Source organism: Lineus longissimus, chromosome 3 (genome assembly GCF_910592395.1).
Source record: "Lineus longissimus chromosome 3, tnLinLong1.2, whole genome shotgun sequence".
Lineage (NCBI taxonomy): Eukaryota > Metazoa > Nemertea > Pilidiophora > Heteronemertea > Lineidae > Lineus > Lineus longissimus.
Window position 1 is genome coordinate 19,159,710 of NC_088310.1, and position 22,940 is coordinate 19,182,649.

General features: G+C 41.8%; 2 protein-coding genes across 3 annotated transcripts; one reads left to right on the forward strand and one right to left on the reverse strand.

Moving 5' to 3' along the window:
* Positions 1 to 480: 480 nt before the first annotated feature.
* LOC135484116 (abscission/NoCut checkpoint regulator-like) lies at positions 481 to 13,726 on the reverse strand. Its single transcript, XM_064765248.1, has 10 exons — positions 13,598 to 13,726; positions 13,025 to 13,146; positions 12,796 to 12,846; positions 12,392 to 12,573; positions 11,890 to 12,017; positions 11,485 to 11,644; positions 10,813 to 11,076; positions 10,525 to 10,616; positions 10,040 to 10,248; positions 481 to 1,281 (listed from the first exon to the last, which is right to left on the reverse strand). Exons 1-10 carry the CDS (start codon positions 13,649 to 13,651, stop codon positions 1,206 to 1,208), a joined length of 1,338 nt encoding a protein of 445 aa, XP_064621318.1. The 5' UTR covers positions 13,652 to 13,726; the 3' UTR covers positions 481 to 1,205.
* A 242-nt stretch (positions 13,727 to 13,968) lies between these two features.
* LOC135485034 (polyribonucleotide nucleotidyltransferase 1, mitochondrial-like) lies at positions 13,969 to 22,616 on the forward strand. Of its 2 annotated transcripts, XM_064766759.1 has the most exons (22): positions 13,969 to 14,119; positions 14,564 to 14,624; positions 14,941 to 15,015; positions 15,310 to 15,415; positions 15,711 to 15,824; positions 16,098 to 16,145; positions 16,353 to 16,466; positions 16,744 to 16,933; positions 17,239 to 17,290; positions 17,399 to 17,456; positions 17,581 to 17,677; positions 17,938 to 18,040; positions 18,318 to 18,388; positions 18,790 to 18,826; positions 19,033 to 19,099; positions 19,387 to 19,476; positions 19,853 to 20,013; positions 20,167 to 20,302; positions 20,632 to 20,906; positions 21,126 to 21,181; positions 21,500 to 21,578; positions 21,963 to 22,616. In XM_064766759.1, the coding sequence occupies exons 1-22, from the start codon at positions 13,974 to 13,976 to the stop codon at positions 22,119 to 22,121; spliced, it is 2,295 nt and encodes a 764-aa protein (XP_064622829.1). In that variant the 5' UTR covers positions 13,969 to 13,973; the 3' UTR covers positions 22,122 to 22,616. The 2 variants fall into 2 exon arrangements, with proteins under 2 accessions (XP_064622829.1, XP_064622830.1); XM_064766760.1 differs by lacking the exons at positions 21,126 to 21,181; positions 21,500 to 21,578; positions 21,963 to 22,616 and having other exon boundaries at positions 20,135 to 20,302; positions 20,632 to 20,900.
* Positions 22,617 to 22,940: the final 324 nt, after the last annotated feature.

The window sequence follows — 22,940 nt, forward strand, 5'->3', positions numbered from 1 at the left end:
CATCTGAAGAGAAATGTCTTTAAATCATCGGCCATGAATTTCTCTGTGTCTGCTATCGTTTGCAATGAGCATGGTAAAAGCATTGCATAGTCTTTGACCACTGATAGAAAAGCTTCTATCCCCATATGCAGTACTTGTGCAATGGTCCCTCAGTAAATGCTTCAAGTCTGTGTCCTCCGGGAGGTTATTTTTAGCTGTAGTTGTCCTTTTGGATTGGGCTCCAAGCCATGCACACACCTATGGGCCATGAGAGGATTTTTACTCAAGTCTTCGAGCTCCATGACTGGACACCTGATTGTCACCCCCTGCCCAAACAACTAGTTTTCTCCATGACCAGAGACCAGATCATCTGATGCGTCATTTCCGTCTGGATGAGACTTCACAACATGGTTGCAAGAGGATATGTCCTTCATAAGCATGATTGCTCTTCTGTGTGGTCAGTCGCTTTTAATAGCAAAAGGAGTAAACAAAAATCACAGGTAATTGAAAATGAGATGTTTATTCATAGAATGTGATAACACTTGCCCCTCAAGACAAATTCTTTGTCAAGGCCTTCAAAACTTTCATAGTCCTTACTACATTGAATACATACATACCGACTGGTAGAAAATGACCACAAGTTCATGTGTATAGCAGCTAAAAATACCTGGCTCTAACTAAAGTACCGCAGTTTATAACTAATTGTGATATAAATACACAACATAAATACTATTTAGCTTACTTGGCATATTAACAATAAGCATTTCATGATTGATAACATGAGATATTTGGCACATGTCTATCAGAAGGAAAGTCCAGCAAATACATGTAATTGTTATGAATTCTCAATATTTTTGCCTGTATCTTCATTTGAAGGACACGCTTTTGTAGGATGCTAATTCAGCATGTACACAATACTGGACACTAGTTTGCATAGAATTTGCTTGAGCTACACCAACAACTTCTTACATGTAGGTAAAAAAATGTCTTCCGCCTTCGACAGCCAAAAGTGATTGCCCAATATTCCAGTTTACAAGGACCTTTTGCAAGAAGGAATCGCCTTGTTACTGGTCCAATGTACCAACACTTGGAATTTTCGACCCTCTGCCAGATAGTGTCTGCCAGCAGCAGTTGCCCCAAACACCCATTAAAACAAGCACATATATTTCGAATTCATCATAAAGCACAACCTAAAGTCACAACACCAAAATGTGCCCTCAAGTCCATTACGTGTCGGCTTTTTTTGGCGGTCTATACCTTGTGGTTCGATGTTCCTTTATTTCATACTTATCATGCCCTTTCCTGAAAAGAGAAACAGAAAGGATCAATCACGATCAAACTGTAAAAACATAATCAGTTCCACATCTAAACTGCAGCAATATGCACTAGATGTGGACTCTCCTTTAGTCCACATGGGGTGAGTGAGGCCTTTCCATTCTCACAACGAGAATAAACGAAATAAATGTATAGGTCCAGTATTGATACACACTTTTAATTACTCCACAAACTTGTATACCGCATACAGTTCACACTTAAGTGATCGAAACAACGTGAAGTATTCATACAGGAACGAAGTGACAATGAAGTTGCTTGAAACGTAACGACGTGAAGTGTAGTATTCATGAAGTGTTCATGAAGTGTTCATGAAGTGGTTCAATCTGCAATATTGAAAGTAAAAATCCTAAACATATTGATTCTATAAGAAACCTAAATTATCTCGTTAAAACAGAAAACGACAAATCGAGAATTATAACTCTACTTACAAGGCTGGCTCTATCAAATCAAAATAAACTGCTGGACCATCCGTCCAGAACGAAAGAATATGGGGCACATTTGCCACCTAGCCTACTTTAGGCCTTCACAGGCTGGACCATTTGTCCAGAAAGAAACAGAAGGGGCACTTTGCCACCTTGCCTATTTGGACCGTTTGTCCAAAGCAAAAGAAGAGGCACGTCTTGCCACCTTCACAACCTAGGTCTCACTGAATCTTCTAAAGTAACAAAGTTCTAACATCCTGAAAGTGACCCATGGTCAAACCGATTTATGAAAGGCGTACCAGGACATATCACTCTTCAGAGAGGAAACTAACTGCAAGCTGCAGGAAGTTGTAAATTCTTGAGATGCTGGGAAAGAGTTACATCAAAGACTACCGAAGATAGCAAAGAAGTGTCACATAAACTATGGACAGTCCTCGGAGGATGCCGGACCTCAATTCCTAGAAAGTTCTGAGTTGTATACTAATTAACGGTGACAGGCACCCACACCTAACTAACTTTAAACAAGCATAAAGTACATGAGACATCATACAGACCTACATGACTGAGAAAGTAAATTATTAAAGTGTGATCTATGAATACCTAGACATCAAATAAAATGCAAATACAAAACTACCAAAACCTATATGATGATTTTGGGCGTTACATTCCGGCCCCATAAATGCGTTCCAGACTCAGCATTTACCTATAATAAACATTCATAGAACAAAATCAATCACCTAATTAATGTATGATCTAAACCTAAGCCTAAATTGAAATCTGCATACTGTATAAACCATAGGCCTAATTGACATGTGCATAATAGGTATCAATCAGCCTTACAACATGCATGTGACCAGTCATTTGCATCATTGCAGAAGCGCGGCAGGGTGACAAGACTACTTGATCCGATTTTCAACTTCATCAGTGTCCTCTACAGGTTCAATCAAACACAGTTTGTTGACAGGTCTAACCAGTTGTGTATGTTGGGTTCTAACCTTGACTGCTCTGACACGGTTATCTTTTCCTGGATATACCTCAATCACGCGACCTAGTGACCAGGCATTTCTAGGCATGTTGTTGTCAACAATGAGGACTATGTCATCTATCTTGACATTTCTTTCGTCTTGCAGCCATTTCTGGCGTTCTTGTAAAGATGGAAGGTACTCCTTGGTCCATCTTTTCCAAAAGAGATTGGCAAGGTATTGTACGTGCCGCCATCGTCGTTTGCTGTAAAGGTCGTCCTTCACGAAGAGCCCTGGTGGTAATGTTGGTCCTCTGCGCAGAAGCAACAGATGATTCGGGGTCAATGGTTCCAGGTCTTCTGGATCATCAGACAGTCTGGTGATGGGGCGTCCATTTATAATGGCCTCAACTTCACACATCAGCGTTGTGAGTCCGTCCTCGGAAGGTACCTGCTCCTTCAATATCCCTGACATCACCTTCCTTACTGACCGTATCATCCTTTCCCAACTTCCTCCCATGTGAGATGCCGCTGGGGGGTTAAATGTCCAATCAATGTCTTGCTGCTGCATGTAGCTCTCAATATGCTGCAGGTTCCACTCTGCCAAGGCTTGCTTCAACTCTTTTCGGCCCCCGACAAAGTTCGTACCATTGTCCGACCGAATCCTTTCAGGTCGGCCTCTTCTGCTAATGAAGCGCTGCAGTGCGTTGATGAACGAATCCGTGTCTAGGGATCCCGCGACTTCTAAATGAATAGCTCTAGATGTCAGACATGTAAAGATGCAGCCATATCTTTTGGCTCTCTTCCTTCCTCTTCCCATCTTCACTTGGAATGGTCCGAAGTAATCCAGTCCCACATATGTAAATGGCGCCTTTGGTGGGTTCACCCTATCTGACGGTAGATCTGCCATTTGCTGCTTCATTGGCTTTGCATTGCACTTCCGGCAATGTGTGCACCTCAGATTTACCCTTCTGACTGCAGCCCGCCCCTTGACGATCCAGAACCTTTGTCGAATCTCAGTAAGAACTCGCTCAATCCCTGAGTGTCCCGTGATCTTGTGATAATGACTGATGATTAGTTCTACCACGTGGAGTCTCTTGGGAAGGATCATCTGGTGCTTCGCCCTGTAGGAAAGCATGGCATTGTTGAGACGGCCGCCCACACACACTACTCCGTTTTCATCCTTCATCGGTTTGAGTTTACGTATTGGATTTGACCTGGCTTTAGTGTCTTGATTCATACCCCTTTGTGCAAACTTGACTATCTCAATCTCTGCCCTCCTCAGCTCTGGTATCTTTATACTACCTGACTCAATGGGCACGACACCAACACCATTGTGTTGGCGATTCCTAGCCTTGTTTCGTAGCATCGTCTTAGCTCGCAAGATCCATGCTACCGACTTCTTGAGCTTGCTCCAACTGGAGTGTCTTTCTATGAGGCGCTTGATTACATCACCTTTGGCTGATGCTCCCTCTAGTTTATCCGTTGCATAAACCTTTGTTTGGACCTTCTCCTCCAACTTGAAGCTGTCGTCTTCTTGTATGTTTATAGCTGGTGTCTGCGGCCAGTCACACTCCGGGAGCCACAGGAAGCTTGGCCCATACAACCACCTCTTGTTTGTAATCAGTTCATCCGCTGTCAGGCCTCGTGATACGTCATCTCCAGGATTTGTATCTGTATCCACGTGTCTCCATTGAGAAGGGGATGAACTTTCATGTATTTTTGCAACCCTATTTGCAACAAAGGTCTGGAAGCGCTTCTCTTCGTTCGCGATGTAATGTAGGACTATCATGCTGTCAGTCCAGAAGACTGAAGCATGAATGGGAATTTCCAATTCCTTCCGGATCACCTTGTCCAGTTTCACCGATTCTACTGCCGCAGCTAGCTCCAGCCTTGGGATCGTGGTTGCCTTTATTGGAGCCAGTTTCGCCTTAGCCATCACCAAGGCACAGTGAACTTCACCATCAGCATCTTCTGTTCTGAGATATGTGACAGCGCCTAGACCTCTCTCGGAAGCATCTGAAAAGTGATGTAGTGTGTTGTGCACCAAGGGTCCCAAACCTTTCGACTTCAAGCAGCGAGGGACCTTAAACCTCTCTAACTTCCGAAGATCATCACACCATCTTCTCCATTGCTCTTGGTGGCTATCCGGCATGTTGTCGTCCCATCCAATACTGCTCCGGCAAAGGTCCTGGAATATGATCTTTGCCAAAAGGACGTAAGGGCTTACCAAACCAAGCGGGTCGTAGACGGAGCTCAGAATGCTGAGGACCCCTCGTTTGGTGGGTGGACGGTCTTGTATGCTAATGCTGGGTCGGAAGGTGTCTTCACTTACATCCCATAACATCCCAAGCGCCCTCTCTGTCGGCAGTCCATCTTTGTCTAGGTCAAGGTTCCTGACCCCTTTCCCCAATTCTGCTGCAGGCAATGTCTTGAGTAGCTCCCTGCTGTTGCTGATCCATTTCGTCAGACGAAAACCACCCTTGGCCAGCAGCTTACATACCTCGTGTGCCAATTTAATCCCTCCTGCTTCAGCAGGGACCGATTTCAAGCAGTCATCCACGTAATGGCACTGCTCCACCGTCTCCTTTGCTTCAAGGCTGAAGTGGGCTTCGTTGTCTCTTGCTGTCCTTTTCAGAGCATAATTGGCACAGCTGGGGCTCCAAACACCTCCAAAAAGGTGCCGTGTCATTCTGTAGACCTTTGGGTCCTTTGATATATCTCCATCTTCAAACCACAGGAAGCGTAGTGTGTCGCGATCATTCTTGACGACTTCAACTTGGTGGAACATTGCCTCTATGTCCGCCATGAAGGCAACATGTTCCTGTCTGAACTTTATCAGGACACCCACCAACTTATTTGTAAGATCGGGACCTTGGAGCACTCGATCATTCAGTGACGTTTCTCGAAATCTTGCAGCGCAATCGAACACTATCCTGGTCTTTTCTGGCTTCTTAGGGTTCAGTACCGGATGATGTGGCAGATACCATACACCGCCATCTCTCCGACTAATTTCGTCTCGTGGGACCTCTTCTGCATACCCCTTTTCTAGTAGAAGATCTATTTCCGCCGTGTACTTCCGGTGAAGGTCCAGGTCCTTTTGCAGCCTCCTCCCAAGATGTTCCAATCGCCGCTTCGCCATGATGAGGTTGTCTGGCAGACTTGGATCTGTAGCCTTGAATGGGATGGGCAGAACATAGTGGCCGTCTTTGTGCTGGATGGACTTATCCCACAGAGAGATCACCTTGCGATCATTTACTGACATGCCTTGGTCATCTCCCCCTACGTTTTCCAACTTCCATAGCTTTTCTACCTGCTTCTGCAGTCCTAGGTCACTGACGGTGGTTGTGACATTAACCATGTGACACTGGTTATGTGAGTCAATTGGTCCGTTAAGGGTCCATCCCAAAGCAGTCCTGATGGCATATGGTGCTCCGATCTCACCTCTCTTCACCTCGAGTGGTATCAGCGCTTCGGGTACATCTTGGCCAATCAACAGCTCGATCCGGTGACTATCTACAACTGGCAAATCCAGGTCTTGAAGGTGTCCCCAATCTTCTAGATCTTTGGGTACGACCACACCTTGATTTATATTCAGAGTTGGCCTGGTGAACACCTTTGGCAGTGCAATCGTCTCCTTCTCGTGAGGGTCCGTTACTTCTAGTTTGTACTCAAAGGTAGTTACCGGTTTACGATCATTTTCCAGGGTGGTCAGCTCCATAGTAGACATTGTTCCTGTTAAAGCTAACTCTCTAACAATGCTCTCAGAACAGAAAGTGGTGGTTGATCCACTGTCCAATAAAGCGTACGTTTCTACAAACTTACCACCATCGTGTCCCCTGACTCTTACTGGAACAACTGGCAACATCACGTGTGTCCTACCGGCCCCAGTGACATGACTTGATGAAGATGTTCCCTCTGGTTTCTTCACCGCATCTTCAACTTTCTTGGCACCAATCTCAGGAGGCTTGGGCTTTGGTGGCTTATCTATGTGGAGAAGTCTGTTGTGCTTCAAGGTACAACCACTGACCCCACACGTCATCGTCCTCGTGCATCGAGCCACAAAATGACCTGGAGTTAGGCAGTTCAGACATACTCTTTCCTGGCGAACAACTGACATCCTCTCTTGGGGTTTCATGGCCTTGAACTTACTGCACAAGTACAGCAGATGGGCCTCATGGCACACTGGGCAACTTCTATTACCTTTCTTGTCGTCATCTACTTGGGTACCAAAGGATGCAGGTCCAACTTTTCCTGATGATCTTGTCCTAAAGTCCTTTGGCTTCTTGGTGTCATCTTTGGCATCTTTCAGACCACATTTCCCGAAAACTGGATCATTTGCCTCGTCTGCTGCCTTCGAGACAAACCACAACATATCTTGAATGGAAGGTGACCTTGCTTCCTGCCTTATTTTGTAGGCTGCCCCCTTCCACTTATTTTGTAAGTACAGCGGCAATCTTTCGATTATTTGAACTAGGCTGTTCTCATTAAGCCTATCTAGCCTACCCATAGATGTCAATGTTTCAACACAATTCCGCAGGTCATCGGCCAAATCCCTTAAAGCTTCCGGATCAGAGGCCCTAATGGGTTTCCTATTTGTTATCTTGTCCACCCAAGTTTGGGACACTACGAAATCGTTACCAAACCTATCCTTCAATAGGCTCCTGGCTAACTTATAGCCTGCAGCAGGCTCTTTCACTGCACAGCTTTCTATCACTCGCCTGGCCTTGCCAGTACAGAACCTCAATAGCCTGCTAAGTTTGACACTGTCATCTAGGGTGTGTTTGTCCACAGAGTGTTCAAATGCTCTGATGAACATCCAATACTTCGATGGATCACCATCGAACGTCATCAAGTCAACCTTGGGGAGCTGTAAGGTGTCCAGAAGCAGTTGTTGTTGCTTCTGCCCTTGGTCGAGAACTCGCAACAATGCATCCGGTAAAGTTGACAAAGCCAAACTCACATCTTGACTTCCTGGTGAGCATGCTTCCTTGACCTGGTAAGTGTCATTAGGCCTACTATTGTGATGCGTGTCAGACTCTGTTGTTGTGATATTCGATACTTCTGATAATTGGCATCCGTATTGATGTTGATGGCACGCTCCATCACTGCCAGCTGGGCGGCTTGATGTGGGTTGTCTAAATACAGGACCATCGGTAAACTTTACCTCTCGTGTGACAGGTGATTCTTGCGTGGGCGTACTATGGCACATCTGACTTGGCATTCTAGGCCTGAAGGGAGGTATGTCCGGATTGAGGCTTGACTTCCATGACTCATCACGGACACGAACATCCTGTACATCTACAGGTTTGACGAGGGAGTGGTCCTTGTAGGCCTTCTCCTTGGCTCGTGCTTTTGCGACCTTTGTCTTCAGCTCTAGGGCCTCTTTCTCCTGGGTCAATTCAAGCTCCTTCTTGGCAAGGGCCTGGCGTTCCTGGAGCAGAACAGCCTCTGCTTCATACATGGCTCTGGAGGTGGCAGCTTCCATAAGGGCGTACGATAACCTGCTGCTGGTGGAACTTCTAGTCTTACTAGAACCACTTTTCATGCTCTTGGCAGACCTATCAGACCCTACATTCGAAACTGAATCCTGAGGTTGGACACTGACTACAGATTCTGACCGAGTTGCATCAATTGCCATTTGTTCAGCATAATCAACCCAAGCAGAAATGTCAGCCCTGAATGCGCGCATGAGGCAAATAACCCTGTCACAATACTCGTTGGATTTCCTTATTTCATCAAGGTCTACTAAAGCAGAATGATACCTATTATGACATGCCAAGAACTGATCAAAATACTTGCCTACTTTCTCACTTATTTCCATCACCTGAGGTAAGTGTTCTACATCCAACCTAATGCTTTCAACACCCTTAAGAGTCCTCGTCACAAGTCCCTTAGCAACACTACGTTGCTTCTTCAACAGTTTCATTTCTGAATCTGCCATTTTAAACCTTTAGTGGATAACAACGTCAGTCCTTTGAATGTCACCAGTAGAGAGTTCCGTTTAAACTTTCAGTCCGGTCAATTCCTGTCGGTTGAAATCCTTCTTCTTCTGTCACCATCAAGTCCACGAATCCCTTGATCCGTAGTCCGCGATCCAATAGGTATCTTTGAAGCGTATTCTTCAGAATGCAGCTCCCTTTGAACTGTCCTTCAACTGAATCAGCTCCTTGAACTGAGTCAGATCCTTATTGAACTGAATGTGGACTCTCCTTTAGTCCACATGGGGTGAGTGAGGCCTTTCCATTCTCACAACGAGAATAAACGAAATAAATGTATAGGTCCAGTATTGATACACACTTTTAATTACTCCACAAACTTGTATACCGCATACAGTTCACACTTAAGTGATCGAAACAACGTGAAGTATTCATACAGGAACGAAGTGACAATGAAGTTGCTTGAAACGTAACGACGTGAAGTGTAGTATTCATGAAGTGTTCATGAAGTGTTCATGAAGTGGTTCAATCTGCAATATTGAAAGTAAAAATCCTAAACATATTGATTCTATAAGAAACCTAAATTATCTCGTTAAAACAGAAAACGACAAATCGAGAATTATAACTCTACTTACAAGGCTGGCTCTATCAAATCAAAATAAACTGCTGGACCATCCGTCCAGAACGAAAGAATATGGGGCACATTTGCCACCTAGCCTACTTTAGGCCTTCACAGGCTGGACCATTTGTCCAGAAAGAAACAGAAGGGGCACTTTGCCACCTTGCCTATTTGGACCGTTTGTCCAAAGCAAAAGAAGAGGCACGTCTTGCCACCTTCACAACCTAGGTCTCACTGAATCTTCTAAAGTAACAAAGTTCTAACATCCTGAAAGTGACCCATGGTCAAACCGATTTATGAAAGGCGTACCAGGACATATCACTCTTCAGAGAGGAAACTAACTGCAAGCTGCAGGAAGTTGTAAATTCTTAAGATGCTGGGAAAGAGTTACATCAAAGACTACCGAAGATAGCAAAGAAGTGTCACATAAACTATGGACAGTCCTCGGAGGATGCCGGACCTCAATTCCTAGAAAGTTCTGAGTTGTATACTAATTAACGGTGACAGGCACCCACACCTAACTAACTTTAAACAAGCATAAAGTACATGAGACATCATACAGACCTACATGACTGAGAAAGTAAATTATTAAAGTGTGATCTATGAATACCTAGACATCAAATAAAATGCAAATACAAAACTACCAAAACCTATATGATGATTTTGGGCGTTACACTAGATGTAGACAAATTACATTCCGTTGCATGTCTAAAGATTGCACTTTGCACTTGAATGGGCTTTGCATCTTTTCTGTATAGTTGAGGAGAATGGTGAAAGTACTCACTTGAAACATGTCATACAGTACAGATCTCCATCACAGTCATAGCACCTGAGCACAGCGTCCGAGTTACATAAACTACACCAGGGAAGTTCATCAGGATCAGGCTTGTGGCTCTCCTCTGGTGGTACGTTGGATTTCTTGTGTGGTTTGTGGAGCAATTCACCGTGTCCTGACGCTTCAACGCTGTCGTCGATTTTGCTTTCTTCCAGACACTGAAACAGACAAAAACTCCAAGATTTCAAACACAGCAAAATAGTTCGACAGCCAACTCACTACTAGTGACGATCAGGGGATGCAATGCACAGAAAACACCATCCCTAGTTGAGCTAAAGTGAAGCACTGTGATGGGCGGTTCCAAGATAACCGAACACACCCTTGAAAAGACCGGTGTATAGCTCTTTGGATAGACGCACGCTGGTTCTTCCGTTAATCCAGAGTTGAGATTCTGGGTAAACCACTCGGCTATGAAGATCCTCATCAGTATGTACCTGTTTGATGAGCCTCTTGATGGTGTGTTCCTCGTCTTCTTCATCGCTATCTTCACCAGTTTCATTCAGGTCAAGGTCACTGTTAGATTTACCTAAAATGTGAGGAGGCACCAATAATACAATCATTGCAAGTATTAAGCAATAAAATGTGGTTAAGGTGTCAGTTGGTGATGCCCTTTTTCAGGTTAGAGTCGAAGTCAGAGTCATTAGGCCAATCACCCGGTCCTACTGTAACAAGTAAGAATCATCATCCCTCAGGCAAGCAAACAGTCTGACCTATTCTCTCACCTCTCTCTTTCCCCTCTTCTTTTAGTGTCTTCAACCTCTCCATCAAATCCTTATCTTTAGCGAGGTCATCCAGCGCCTTCTTGGCATCGATCTCCAGCTCTTGGGCCGTCTGCGCAATCAACTGGTTCATCTCAAGCAGCATCTTCTTGTCCGCGTCATCCTGGTTCTTGCGAGGATTCCCTTCGTTGTCGGCGGGAATATTCATCACATACTGCTCATCAAGATGGGTGCTGCTTTTGTTCAGGTTGTTGGGCACATCGGAATCTAAGAAAGAAAACAAAACCTTTATCAATTGCTGAAAATCTAGGAAAACATGTTGTGTGAATGGGATAGTACAACTCTGTCAAGACAGCACAAGTCTGCTGCTATTGCTTCTTGATGCCACACTGCCCATAAACAACTTACTTATGTGTGATACGCAGCATGAAAGACTTATGCAGAGACGGGCCATAAGCACTCATCAGTGAGTCGAGTCAAATATTGGTCCATAATTGGACATTGGGACACTGCAGTGATATCCAGATTTTCGGTGGTTCCAGGATTCAGAGAAAAACTGGCGCTTTGCACTCAAATTCCTGGTCAGTTTTTTAAAGATGTTTCCAAAATGGGGGGGGGGGGGGGGTACACTACATGTAACATCATGCATGCTCTATATAAGATGTAACTACCCACCTGTCTTGGGTGGCTCTTGATCTTTAAGCCGAGCAAGTCTGGCAGCTATTTCATCCTCTGGTTTAGGATGTCTACTATCAAGTTGAACTTCATCGAACATCTCATCCATCAAGTCCCTCATCTCTTCCTGCTGAGTCCTTCTGTCTGGTGCACGGTAAAACTAAAGCAAGAAACCTGTGTCATTATTCAAGTAATAGCTAATGCTTGTTTCTAAAGGCCACATGCTCAAAATCTTCTATTTCTTATCTTTTTGCGAGAAGATTCCAGTTTATGAGATTGAAAACTTCCTTACTGACAAAAATAACCACCAGTGATTTCCTCAATGAAAACACTGTGAAGCACATCATTTTGCCTTAATGTGCGATTAACTTATATGGCCGCCAATCATAGTTCAGCACTACCTACCTGTGCCCCTTGATTCTTGGTAACTTTTGTTGGATCTTGGCCCTTCAAACGAGCCAGCTTCTCTTCTAATTCTTGCCTAGACGGAACTTCTTTACTGCCTTTATCACCAGTTTTGTCTGGAGAGGATACTGAAACATTAGAGACAGAGAAAGTTTTCTTACTGTACTATGCATAGGCAAGTACTAAAATCAAGTACATGTAATTTTCTTCTATGACAAATATATAGTTTGTTTACCATTTCTAGCAATAATAATCTTTTTGGGTACTGTTTCTTGGGACATATTCCATTTACCATCTTGGCTACTGTTTTTTTAGTTGTGCCCAATCATGGCACTAAAACAAATCTGGGTCGAGGCATGATTTAGAATCCACTGCAGTGTAGTTTTCCAGTTGCAGGTAAGTAAACGTTTTTTTCCTAGGATTATTTGGAGATTCTCATGCAACAAGACATTGTTATTGAAGTAAAGTGGCTTTCCCAATGTTACAAGGAAACAACACCTACCCTTTTGCTTATCATCATCCTTGAGTCGCTCCAGCCTTTTCGCTAGAGCTATGTCTTCTTTAGTCATGTTGTAATACTTGTACTTTTCTTCTATTTGGTCACGTTCAGATTTCCCTGACCTTGTTGTGCCACTGGATGCTGCAGGCCCACCCTGTGTCCGACTCTCATAAGCTGCAACTCTCCTAGGAAAAATAGAGGATGAGATAAGAAACTTCATAAGTAAACTTTTGGTACCAAGCAGATATGTGAGATCCTATTTGATACTGGTGGCATTCTCACTTACATACAAATTACTAAATATACTATAAGGACACATATGTATACATTTTTGAATTATTGATCATAAGATATTCTTAGACATTCTGATGAGTCTGACGAATTTTTTTCTATCATCATATACCTACTTTTTATAATTTTCAGGTGGTGACAGCTTGACAACCTTTGGCTTTGTTTTCCTAAAATCAGAAAAAAGCTATCAATGATATTAAAGACATCATTTCTGAATGCTTTGAAGTTTCATTTTGATGCTGGTCACAAAAGATTCTATGGCATCTTTAGTCAGGAGTCAATGAAGTTACTCATCTCTGGTGTGCATGCCAAGAACTTGCAGAAGCAAGATAATACTTTTCTTACCCTGTCATAATGTTGTAGCATTTTGAGCATACACTGTGCTTCTCATTGTTCAATTTCGGTATCTCAATTTTGTTTGACAAACACTTGCTGCAAAATCCAAAGCCACAGTTTTTGCAGGCATGCTGAAAGTAAAAAGCAAGAACTCATATTCAATTTTTCAGGATGCGACATTTACAATTGAAATAGAAATGTCAAAATGCAGGGCGAGTATTAAGAGAGTGAGTTTGATGTGACAATCTTTTCCTGACCCTCACATGTTATCATATCACGTCACATTAGACAACGTCCTTGTACGTTTATTTGGGCGCAGACCACTCTCATGCGCTTCACCTAGAACAAAGGCCAAGGGTCACAGAGTCCGAAGTTGGCCTAGGTTGTTCTCACGGGTGGGCTTTGTCTTCACTGAATTCAGTGTACTACTCGCATGGTCTTACTCTCTCTCTCTCTTCTCATTCTGATATAGTGATAGTGTAGTGATGCGAGTGAATTACTGAATAGTGACTGATACAGTGATAGTGATGGATAGAGTGGACATTTGTCATTGATCTTAGAATAGATGGGATCACCATTTACCTCTTTTTTAAATACTCCAAACTCTGCTGTACACGCATAACACTGACCAGACATTTTTGAAGAACAACGAGGATTACAGGGATGGATTTCTTTTGACAATAAGAAAATCACAGGTTGATGTCCACCATGTTTATTTTGGGTTTTGAGCTCCGTCAGAAATTTGGGTGTTGAAGACTTATCAAAATAACCACTTCTATTTACTTTAGTGACAAAAAGTAAGATTTCGTGATTGTAAATTAAAGATATTGATAAGACTTTGTGTTATTTAATATTAGCAGCAGAATATACCAGGAAATAGGAGATGTAGTGAAGATTAGGTTTTGAAAACTTATCGAATCCCTTCTGTGCCTCAAGAAAAACCAAGATGGCAGCCTCCATGTGTAGATTTTGTGGCTCAAAAATAAATAAAAATTTGCTACAAAGTCTTCATCAGCAAACAAAATATCACTTTCTATCAGTCAGAAATAAAAATATATGGGCTGGAGATAATGTAGGCAGTGTTGACATCGATATTGGTGGGACGTAAGTTGCAAAAAAAACCTGTTTTGATACCAACAATATTTTCATTCATTTGCACATGTATATGACAGTGTATGTGATGCATGCATAAGAATGGTGTAACAGTATTAATATTCCCCTGAAAAAAGAGTCCTACCTCGGTATTGTCGTTCACTGACATTATCCTTCGATGACAAAATAATCAAACAATTCCTTCCCATTTATTTAAACATGCCATGGACATGGCTACTGGCGATTACGGATTAGTCGGCCAACATATTGTATCACCCCCCCCCCCCACTACTGAAGATATAGACGTACTTAGGCCTGGGGATTTTTCAGGGTTTGAGCAGAAGTCAGGTGGGATAAGCAAAAAATGTCCACTGGATTTTTCAGTTCATTTCAACCCTGAGATTTTGTGGATGACTATTTGCTTATGGCCCATATGTGTTTATTGTATTTTTTCAGGCCACTCAGGATAAGCACTGGCAAGCTTGCTAGATTTGCAGATGGAACGTCAGTAGCACAGGTAGACTAAGTGAAAAACTATGGGGGCAAAATTACTCACTGACTTGAGTATTTCATTTGACCAAAAGTTACTCTATAAGATTTGTTGGGGATTGGTTATTCTTCCATCACAAGACAGAACAGAAGGTGATCTGTTTGTCTAACATCGCTGGTAAGGCTATATTTCCTCTAAGTAAAGCCCATGAATTCTTCCAGTAACAACTCATCGGATGAAATTTGCTACTGTTGCATAAAGATGAACATGTTCCAACATATCATATTATGTTAATAATTCTAACTTGCAAACTGTTCTGAGTTTATGGTCTTCTCCATTCCAGCTTGGAGAGACATCCGTCATGGTGACTGCAGTGAGCAAAACAAAGCCTAGCTCGGCATCATTTTTACCTCTAACAGTAAGTATTTATATTCTGAATGGCGTTGTTCTCAAGTCTGTTTAGCAATTGGGAGCAAAATGAAGCTGACTTCTGCTTTGTTTTTACCGACCGGTATCTTAATTTTGAGAAAATGATTGGAAGTTCTATACCTCTTTCAAGTCTAGTTGATAATGGCAACAGAAGGTGGGGGTTGGCTGCAACCTTGATTTGATCGATGTCATCATATCAAAATCATCCTATGAAAATGTTCTGGGTTACTAACATTATTGAAAATTGAGTTCGTCTATTAGCTGCTTGTAATCTTATTCTCAGGTTGACTTCCGACAAAAAGCTGCCGCAGCTGGGCGTATTCCTACAAACTATTTACGAAGAGAACTTGGTGCTTCTGAGAGGGAGATATTATCTGGTCGTATGATTGGTAGGTATCAATTTGACATGAATTCAACATAATTTTTTTGATTGAAGTGAGAAAGATGGCAACTCCATCAACTTTTAAAGTTTGTCTTAACTTTTGACCTTAGTAGTCAACATGAAATATACAGTAATTGTTGGTGCACTACATCAGCGAAGACTCTGTTTATGAAAATTTCTGAAAAAATTGTAATCTCGGAGAAATCGAACAGGAAGTCTTACATGGATGTGGTAGTCCTCTGCAAAAATTTGATTCTCTTTGAATATGATCAGCAAAATAACTTTTGTGGTTTTCCTTTCAGATCGATCTCTCCGGCCGCTCTTTCCTGCTGGATATTTCTACGAGACGCAGCTTGTTTGTAACCAGTTAGCCATAGATGGTCATCATGATCCTGATGTTGTCTCCATCAACGCTGGTAAGCTGTGACATTCCAAAGAGAGAATTGAAAAAGTTTCAGAAATTTCAGACGCATATCTTTGTCACTCCTTGTTGTCCATTATTTCTTAAGTGATAATAGTTGCTCTGACGAATTTAAGACGTTTTCGGAAATTTAACAATGTTTTTTCTACATGATCATTAACTAATACAGCCACTGCATTGGTCATTGATGATTAATGTACAATAATTTAAAAGAATCCAGAATGTGCATGTCTCTGATATCTGATTAAGTTGGATGTTTGTATTTCAGCCTCCGCGGCACTGTGTCTTTCTGATATACCATGGAATGGTCCCGTAGGTGAGTAGTTGTTTTCTCTGGTCAAGTTGCAGGAGTGAGTCAGTGAGTGACTGTCGGTCAGATCATGGAATGCTTCTTGTTTCCATGGTTTAAACTTCCACTTTCAATTGAAAAGATCATTTGGCTGAAGTGGTACATGTAGTCACTGAACCTATATATGGTGCTCTGCTAGAAACAATACTCATCTCTTTAATTGCCGTCTTTTAGGTGCTGTGAGAGTAGGCTTCATAGACAATGAAGTCGTTATCAATCCAACGAGACGAGAATTGGCAGCGAGTCAGTTAAACCTAGTTCTCACTGGTACTAGCAAGGACAAAGTGGGTGAGGGATTTTGAAATATTTCTTTAACTGCAGCCTCTGTCACATGGCTTGGCGATCTGTGTATCAGTAAAGCTTTGACTTCTGTCCCATGGATTGTAGTGTCATCAAAAAGTTCTTGACTTTATTAGAGTTCTTGATTGCTTAGATCTGTCTTTAATCCTTACTGGCACTCATAACTGCAGGGCAGTACGGCAATAATCTGAGCTAGAAAGATGTGACAAACTCCTCTAGTCATGGGGAAATACAAAATATTCACTCTCTTTCTTTTTTTGTTAAGTTATGTTAGATGCCTCGGCTGATAATCTGTTACCAGAAGACTTCAAGAAGGCCATATCCATAGGATTACATCACACACAAAGTATCGTGAAGAAGCTGGAACAATTACAACAAGAGTATGGTCGGGATAAACGAACATTTGAGCCGGTGGTGATGACAGTCGCAGAAGAGGTGATGCAAGCAACTGAAAGGTAAGATGACCTTCCAACTGAGTGATTTGTTGCCGAGTTACTGAATCTGAACATTCTGTAATAGTGGGACAGTATCTGGATGTCAAAATGAAGAGGTTTCTATTTGGAGCAGTCTCAAAATTTGTAATGAAATCATGCAGTGTTTAGCAATGGAATCTGTGCTTTCTATCCTGTGACATAGTAACACCGAAAACTTCTTATATGGCAATAGTGAACTAAGGAGAAACACCTGATATTTAAGATTGTTCATCATACATGTATTAGAAAAATTTCTCCTATTCATGATTCTGATTTATGTTTTTCAGCTTGGCATCTGCAAGAATAAAAGACACTTTCACTGACTTCAAACATGACAAAGTAAGTTCTTGATAAAGAATTCCCGCACGCCTACACTGTATCTATTTTTGATTTGTCTGATTTTTGTTAAAGTTATTACCATAAAGGCAGTCTCTTCTCTGTTTCCAGTTTTCAAGAGATAATGCAATATCAAAAATCAAGACGGATGTGATGGACAAGTTAAAAGGTAAAGCTCTTGTCTATCGAGGCTAATGTAAAGCCACTGTACGGTAGTTTATAAAGTCTTAGTTGGGTGTATTGTGTTAAATGAAAATCCCATATCCCTTCAATATTTCTACTTTCTATTTCAGAAAATTTCCCTGATGTAGATCCTAATTTGTTGTCAGAATCTTGTAATACCTTGACAAAGAATATATTCAGGAATCTCATACTAAATGATAGTGTTCGGTAGGTAGTCTTCTTTCATCACACCAAATGTTCAAACTGCTCATTCCATCAAAGGTAGTGCCCCTCTATCATATGAAGAACTACACTCCAGAGAGGTTCTACTGTAGTCTAAAAAGGATCTGAACTCATTACATCAGAAGTTAAAAGAGGTTGTACCTCAAGGGTTAACCTCTTGTTAGTGGTAAACTTGCTAAAAAGATTGGATTGGTGCATTTTTTTTCTTCAAAAAAACGGTAAACTTTTTAGAATTCATATTTCAGGTGTGATGGTAGAAAATTAACAGATCTGCGAAATATTTCATGTGAGAAAGATCTTTACAAACCACTTCATGGATCAGCGTTATTTCAAAGAGGTCAAACTCAGGTTGGTACAATATATTGACCTTGTTTCCCAACTCAACATCTGGGTTCTTGATAGCGCTTTTCTCCATTGTGTCCAACACCAGCAGAAGTAAGAAAGGAGTGGCTTCATAGATTTCAGCATCATGTCCAATTGGTCTAGATGCTGCCATACTCCTTGCCAATGAACGAAACATGAGATGATACAAAAACTTGGGAGTCACAATGAGATTTCAGTTGAATGCCACATTCCATCATGATTTCCTGTTAAAATCATCTCAATACAAACTTTCTCTTTGCAGGTTTTATGTACAGTAACCTTTGACTCAATTGACTCGGCATTTAAGAATGATCCAATATCTGTGTTAACAGGGTAAGCGAATTTTTGACTCAACGTTTATCTTGACCTGTAGAGTCTCCCAACTTCATGGGAAAAGGCCTTCTGGTATCAAAAATATAAAAGACTGCTTCCTTGATGACTGATGTTTAAACTTGGACATGGTCACCAAAGAGTTGCTGTGGGTGTCTTGCTGGATAAGATCAGATCCGGTCGTCTCAATGTTCCAGCTTCAGAGTTCTGCTCAGCTTAAGAAAATGCTGGTGTTGGTGTTGAGGTGGAACTCCAAGTAAACGTGTGGTTTCTTCCTTGTGTCAGAAGGCCTCCCCAAGCAAGTTTGTGCATGTGGATGTGATACCAGTTATTAAATTGCTACTTCTGCTTGTAAGTCTCATATTGGCATGAATTTACAAGTTCATATTTTTGTTTCTTTGCAGAGGTATGAAAGAAAAGAACTTCATGCTCCATTATGAAGTAAGTATTAAACTTTGTAATGTTATTTCTCTTGTTCTGCCTGCAAATTTCAAAGGAAGAGAGATATCAAGGAAATGCACCGAGGCAAGTAAGAACTCTACATTTTGGCCTTGTGTTGAAATCACAGGACATCTAGATTACTGTACATGTGGATGTCATGTCAATGACTTTTCGCTAAAGGTAATCGAGTGTATATTTTGTTACAGTTTCCACCATATGCAACAAATGAGACTGGTCGACCAGGTGGCTTGGGTAGGCGGGAACTCGGTCATGGTGAGTAAAATTAGGGTACAACTTTAAATCTTCTGAGCTTTGCAATCAGTGACCTAATGCCAAATGACTATAATTATATTGGGGCTGACTACAGGGTTTTATGGCTACCCCAAGCTATCCAAAACTGTGCAGTATTTGCTTGGTCGATCCTAGAAAAGTTCCCTATTGAATCATTTCAATTGTAATCATGTTAGCTCAGAGATGAAACAAGTTAGAATTTTTTCTGCAGCTGGGCCTGTACCTTGTCTATTTGCTCTGCATATTGTCTATCTTTGTTGCATTTAAAGGTGCTCTAGCCGAGAAAGCAATCCGACCAGTGGTGCCAGGTGACTTCCCTTTCACAATACGTCTTACTTCAGAGGTGCTAGAATCAAATGGTAAGTACCCCGGTACTGGTAATTCTCTATACAAGTAAATGACACACACAGTTTTTGGTCTTTGCTAACCAAAATAGACTACATATTTGATCGATTTTATTCAACTTTATTCAATCTTTCACTGAAAGAATAACAGACTATAATCGTCTAAAACAACAATCTGAAGCATTCAAGACCCAAGCTATGGGATGATGATCTCAAAAATGAATGCTATACATGTAACTGCTCACAGTTTTGCTACAGGCTTGTTTTTGCAATAGGTACTTTGTACTATTAACTCAACTCTTGTCATATTACAGTACGACTGCACTGCTGCTGGAGGATACATTAGCTCAACTGTGTCCAGTGTAAGAGCACCATTCTGTTTCTATTGTAGGTTCCTCATCAATGGCATCTGTGTGTGGTGGTAGCCTTGCCCTGATGGATGCGGGTGTCCTACTCTCCGAGGCTGTAGCAGGTGTTGCCATCGGTCTTGTCAGTAGATCACAGGAAAATTCAACTGAACTCGCTGAATATAAAATTCTTACTGATCTGTTGGTGAGTGTATTTTCTGTACTAACTGCTCTTGAATGTATACATGAATCTCAAAAATGTATTTTTAGGAGGCCATCTCTCACTTTGTTGATGTTAACCTCTCTTGGCATCTGTTTCATTTCAGGCTAAGTTGCATGTGTTATTTCATTGTTGTAGGGTATTGAGGATTACATGGGCGATATGGACTTCAAAGTCGCCGGTACGAGGGCGGGGATCACAGCTCTGCAGGCAGACATCAAGCTCCCTGGAGTCCCCCTTGAAGTTATCATGGAAGCTGTGGATAGTGGAACAGGTATTCATTATCATATGAACAATCAATCTGTTGCTTGTGCTACATGTATATCGATTTGATTGCATCTGACTGATTGACTGGGGTATGCTGCAAAGTCAGTCAGGAGCTGTTTTGGTAGTATTTTTGGGATGTTTCGCCTCGGAAGTGGTGCTGCCATGCCATGTCCTGTCGGCTCTAACGTAAGATAGACGGCTCTTTGTTGCATCCTTTGACAAGGATCTGGGTTTAGTGTTGGCTTGAGTAAATATGAAGTAAATAACCACTTCGGCGTGTGTTTTTCTGATCATATGGTATATGAATGTTAAAGGAGTTATAATCTGTCCTTTCAGTTGGTAAAGCAAAGATACTGGACATCATGGATGGGTGTATCAGCAAGCCACGCGAGTCTAGAAAACCCAACGGACCGGTCTCGGAAAAATTGGAAATTCCATCTTCAAAGAGGTCAAAGTTTGTCGGCATTGGAGGTTACAACTTGAGGAGAATTGCAGCCGAGACAGGAGTCACGGCGACAACAATCGATGAATGCTCATTTCATTTGTTTGCCCCCAATCAAAATGCTCTCGACGAGGCCAAGGAGATTATTGAGGAGTTATTAACAGAGGAGGTGAGATTTAGAAAAAATCATATCATGAATGTGTTCAAAATGTAGTGTGAAAATGATTCTTATTTAGTCGAGTTTACTGGAAATGATAATTGTGCCACTCTGTTCATTCAATATTTGAAAATTGAGCTCAAGTTTAGAATTTTTCCTAATATAAATAATGGCTCATTGGCTTTTTCAGCTCCTCGTTTCTCTTATGTTTACAGCATCTTTTTCTTTCAGCGAGAACCTGAACTAGAATTTGGTGCTATATATACGGCGAAAGTGGTTGAATTAAGGCAAGTTCCACACATTATATCACAAGAGACACGGCCACACACTTCAGGCAGCGAACTGAGTGTCTTATGACTGTTCCTTTATAAAGGGTTGCTCTTAGATAACTTTACTTAAGCCCTTCGCTTCTCTGAGAGCATAGGCCGCCAACAACATTCCTCCACCGACTTTAGTCCCTGGCAATTTTCTCCAGTTCTTGCCAAGAGTGACCCATGGTCGATTTGAAAATCCTCAGCCTTGTGTTGGTGGAGATCTTCCTAGAGTTCCAGATATTCTCTTTTTGACACTTTGATAGTTAATTGACTGATTTTGTTTGTTTGCAGGGACTTTGGTGTGATGGTACAGCTTCATCCTAAACTCCAGCCAGCCCTAGTACACAACTCGCAGCTCGATCAGAGAAAGGTTAGAATTTCTTGAAATACATTTCCATATCCCCCGACGATGATTTGTAGTGGAAATTTGGCTTTACTGAGAAGAAAGCATAGTGTAGTGTTTTGACTTTGATATATTGAAAATGGGCTATCAGAGTGGGGTAGTGCAAACATAAGGGCCTGTCCAATTTCTGGCCGGTTCCAGTATACTCAAGTGATAGTGAGGGCAACTATGTGACAGCCTAGTTTCCTTCCAGGTCTCCATTTTCCTCCTACTTGACGTTACAAATCGCCCAATATTGTTTATAGAGGTACTAATGTCCTAGTGGATGCCGAGCTCTTAACTCAATATCAAGTATAGATTAATCCATATACTTCGAAATTTGTCCAAATTATTTTTGTGTCTTCATTTCAGGTTGATCATCCTAGTTCCCTGGGTATAAAAGTCGGTGATGAAATGTCCTTGAAGTACTTTGGCCGTGATCCCGTCAGTGGGAAGGTGCGGTTGTCAAGGAAGGTGCTGTATTCTCCCGCTTCATCTGCCATTAGAACTCTGGGGAAAAAGCCGTCTTAAAGGGAATCTACTCATCTTTTGAGAATGTGTTGAATCAAAGAAAGCCAAATTGAAGGAGACCTGTGAAAAAACAATATCGAAGTAGATCACTCATAAATGGCATTAGTACGGTGTCATTGAATAGACGGCTGTGACATTTGCAAAGGTGGACTGTCATTGCACGAACAGATCTATAGCCACTCTATCATTTTGAAACATTGCTGACATACGTTTAATCTGTACCATTGGTCTCCAAGTACAATTCTTGTGATTTTGGGCCTAGTATTGGATGTTGACAAGGTGACTTGCTAGATCATGCTGGATTGTGATATATGCGCCATGCTGCTCTGGGACCTTGCTTAGTAGACCTGTCAGCCTGGAGCATACCTTTGCTGTGGAGCCTCACTGAGCAGACCACTCTGCCAAGAGGCCAGCCACATCTGCCAAGAACTCCTCTCAATTGAGAACATCATTTGCCTGTCCTAAGAATGGTCTTAAAAGAAGCATTTAGGTGTAGGCTTGGGAATAAATAAATAATGTGATATTTTTTACAAAGTGTCTTGATGTCTTCATTTTGCTAGCAAATATAACAAGCTCGACAGATGAGCCACATTTGGCAAGGTGCAAAGATTTCAGTGACATAGTCGATTTCTTTCTAAGCCTTGTCACATCTTGAGCACCCTAGTTGAGGCATTGACTATTAGGGCATGGGCATCTTGGCCGAATGCTATCACTTTGGAAACGCATTTTAAAATAGATGTTACATCCTGTTAATGCAATAATGGGGCACGTCATCATCGCGTTCATTTGGGAAAAACTCCCTAACGAGACCAAAACGTA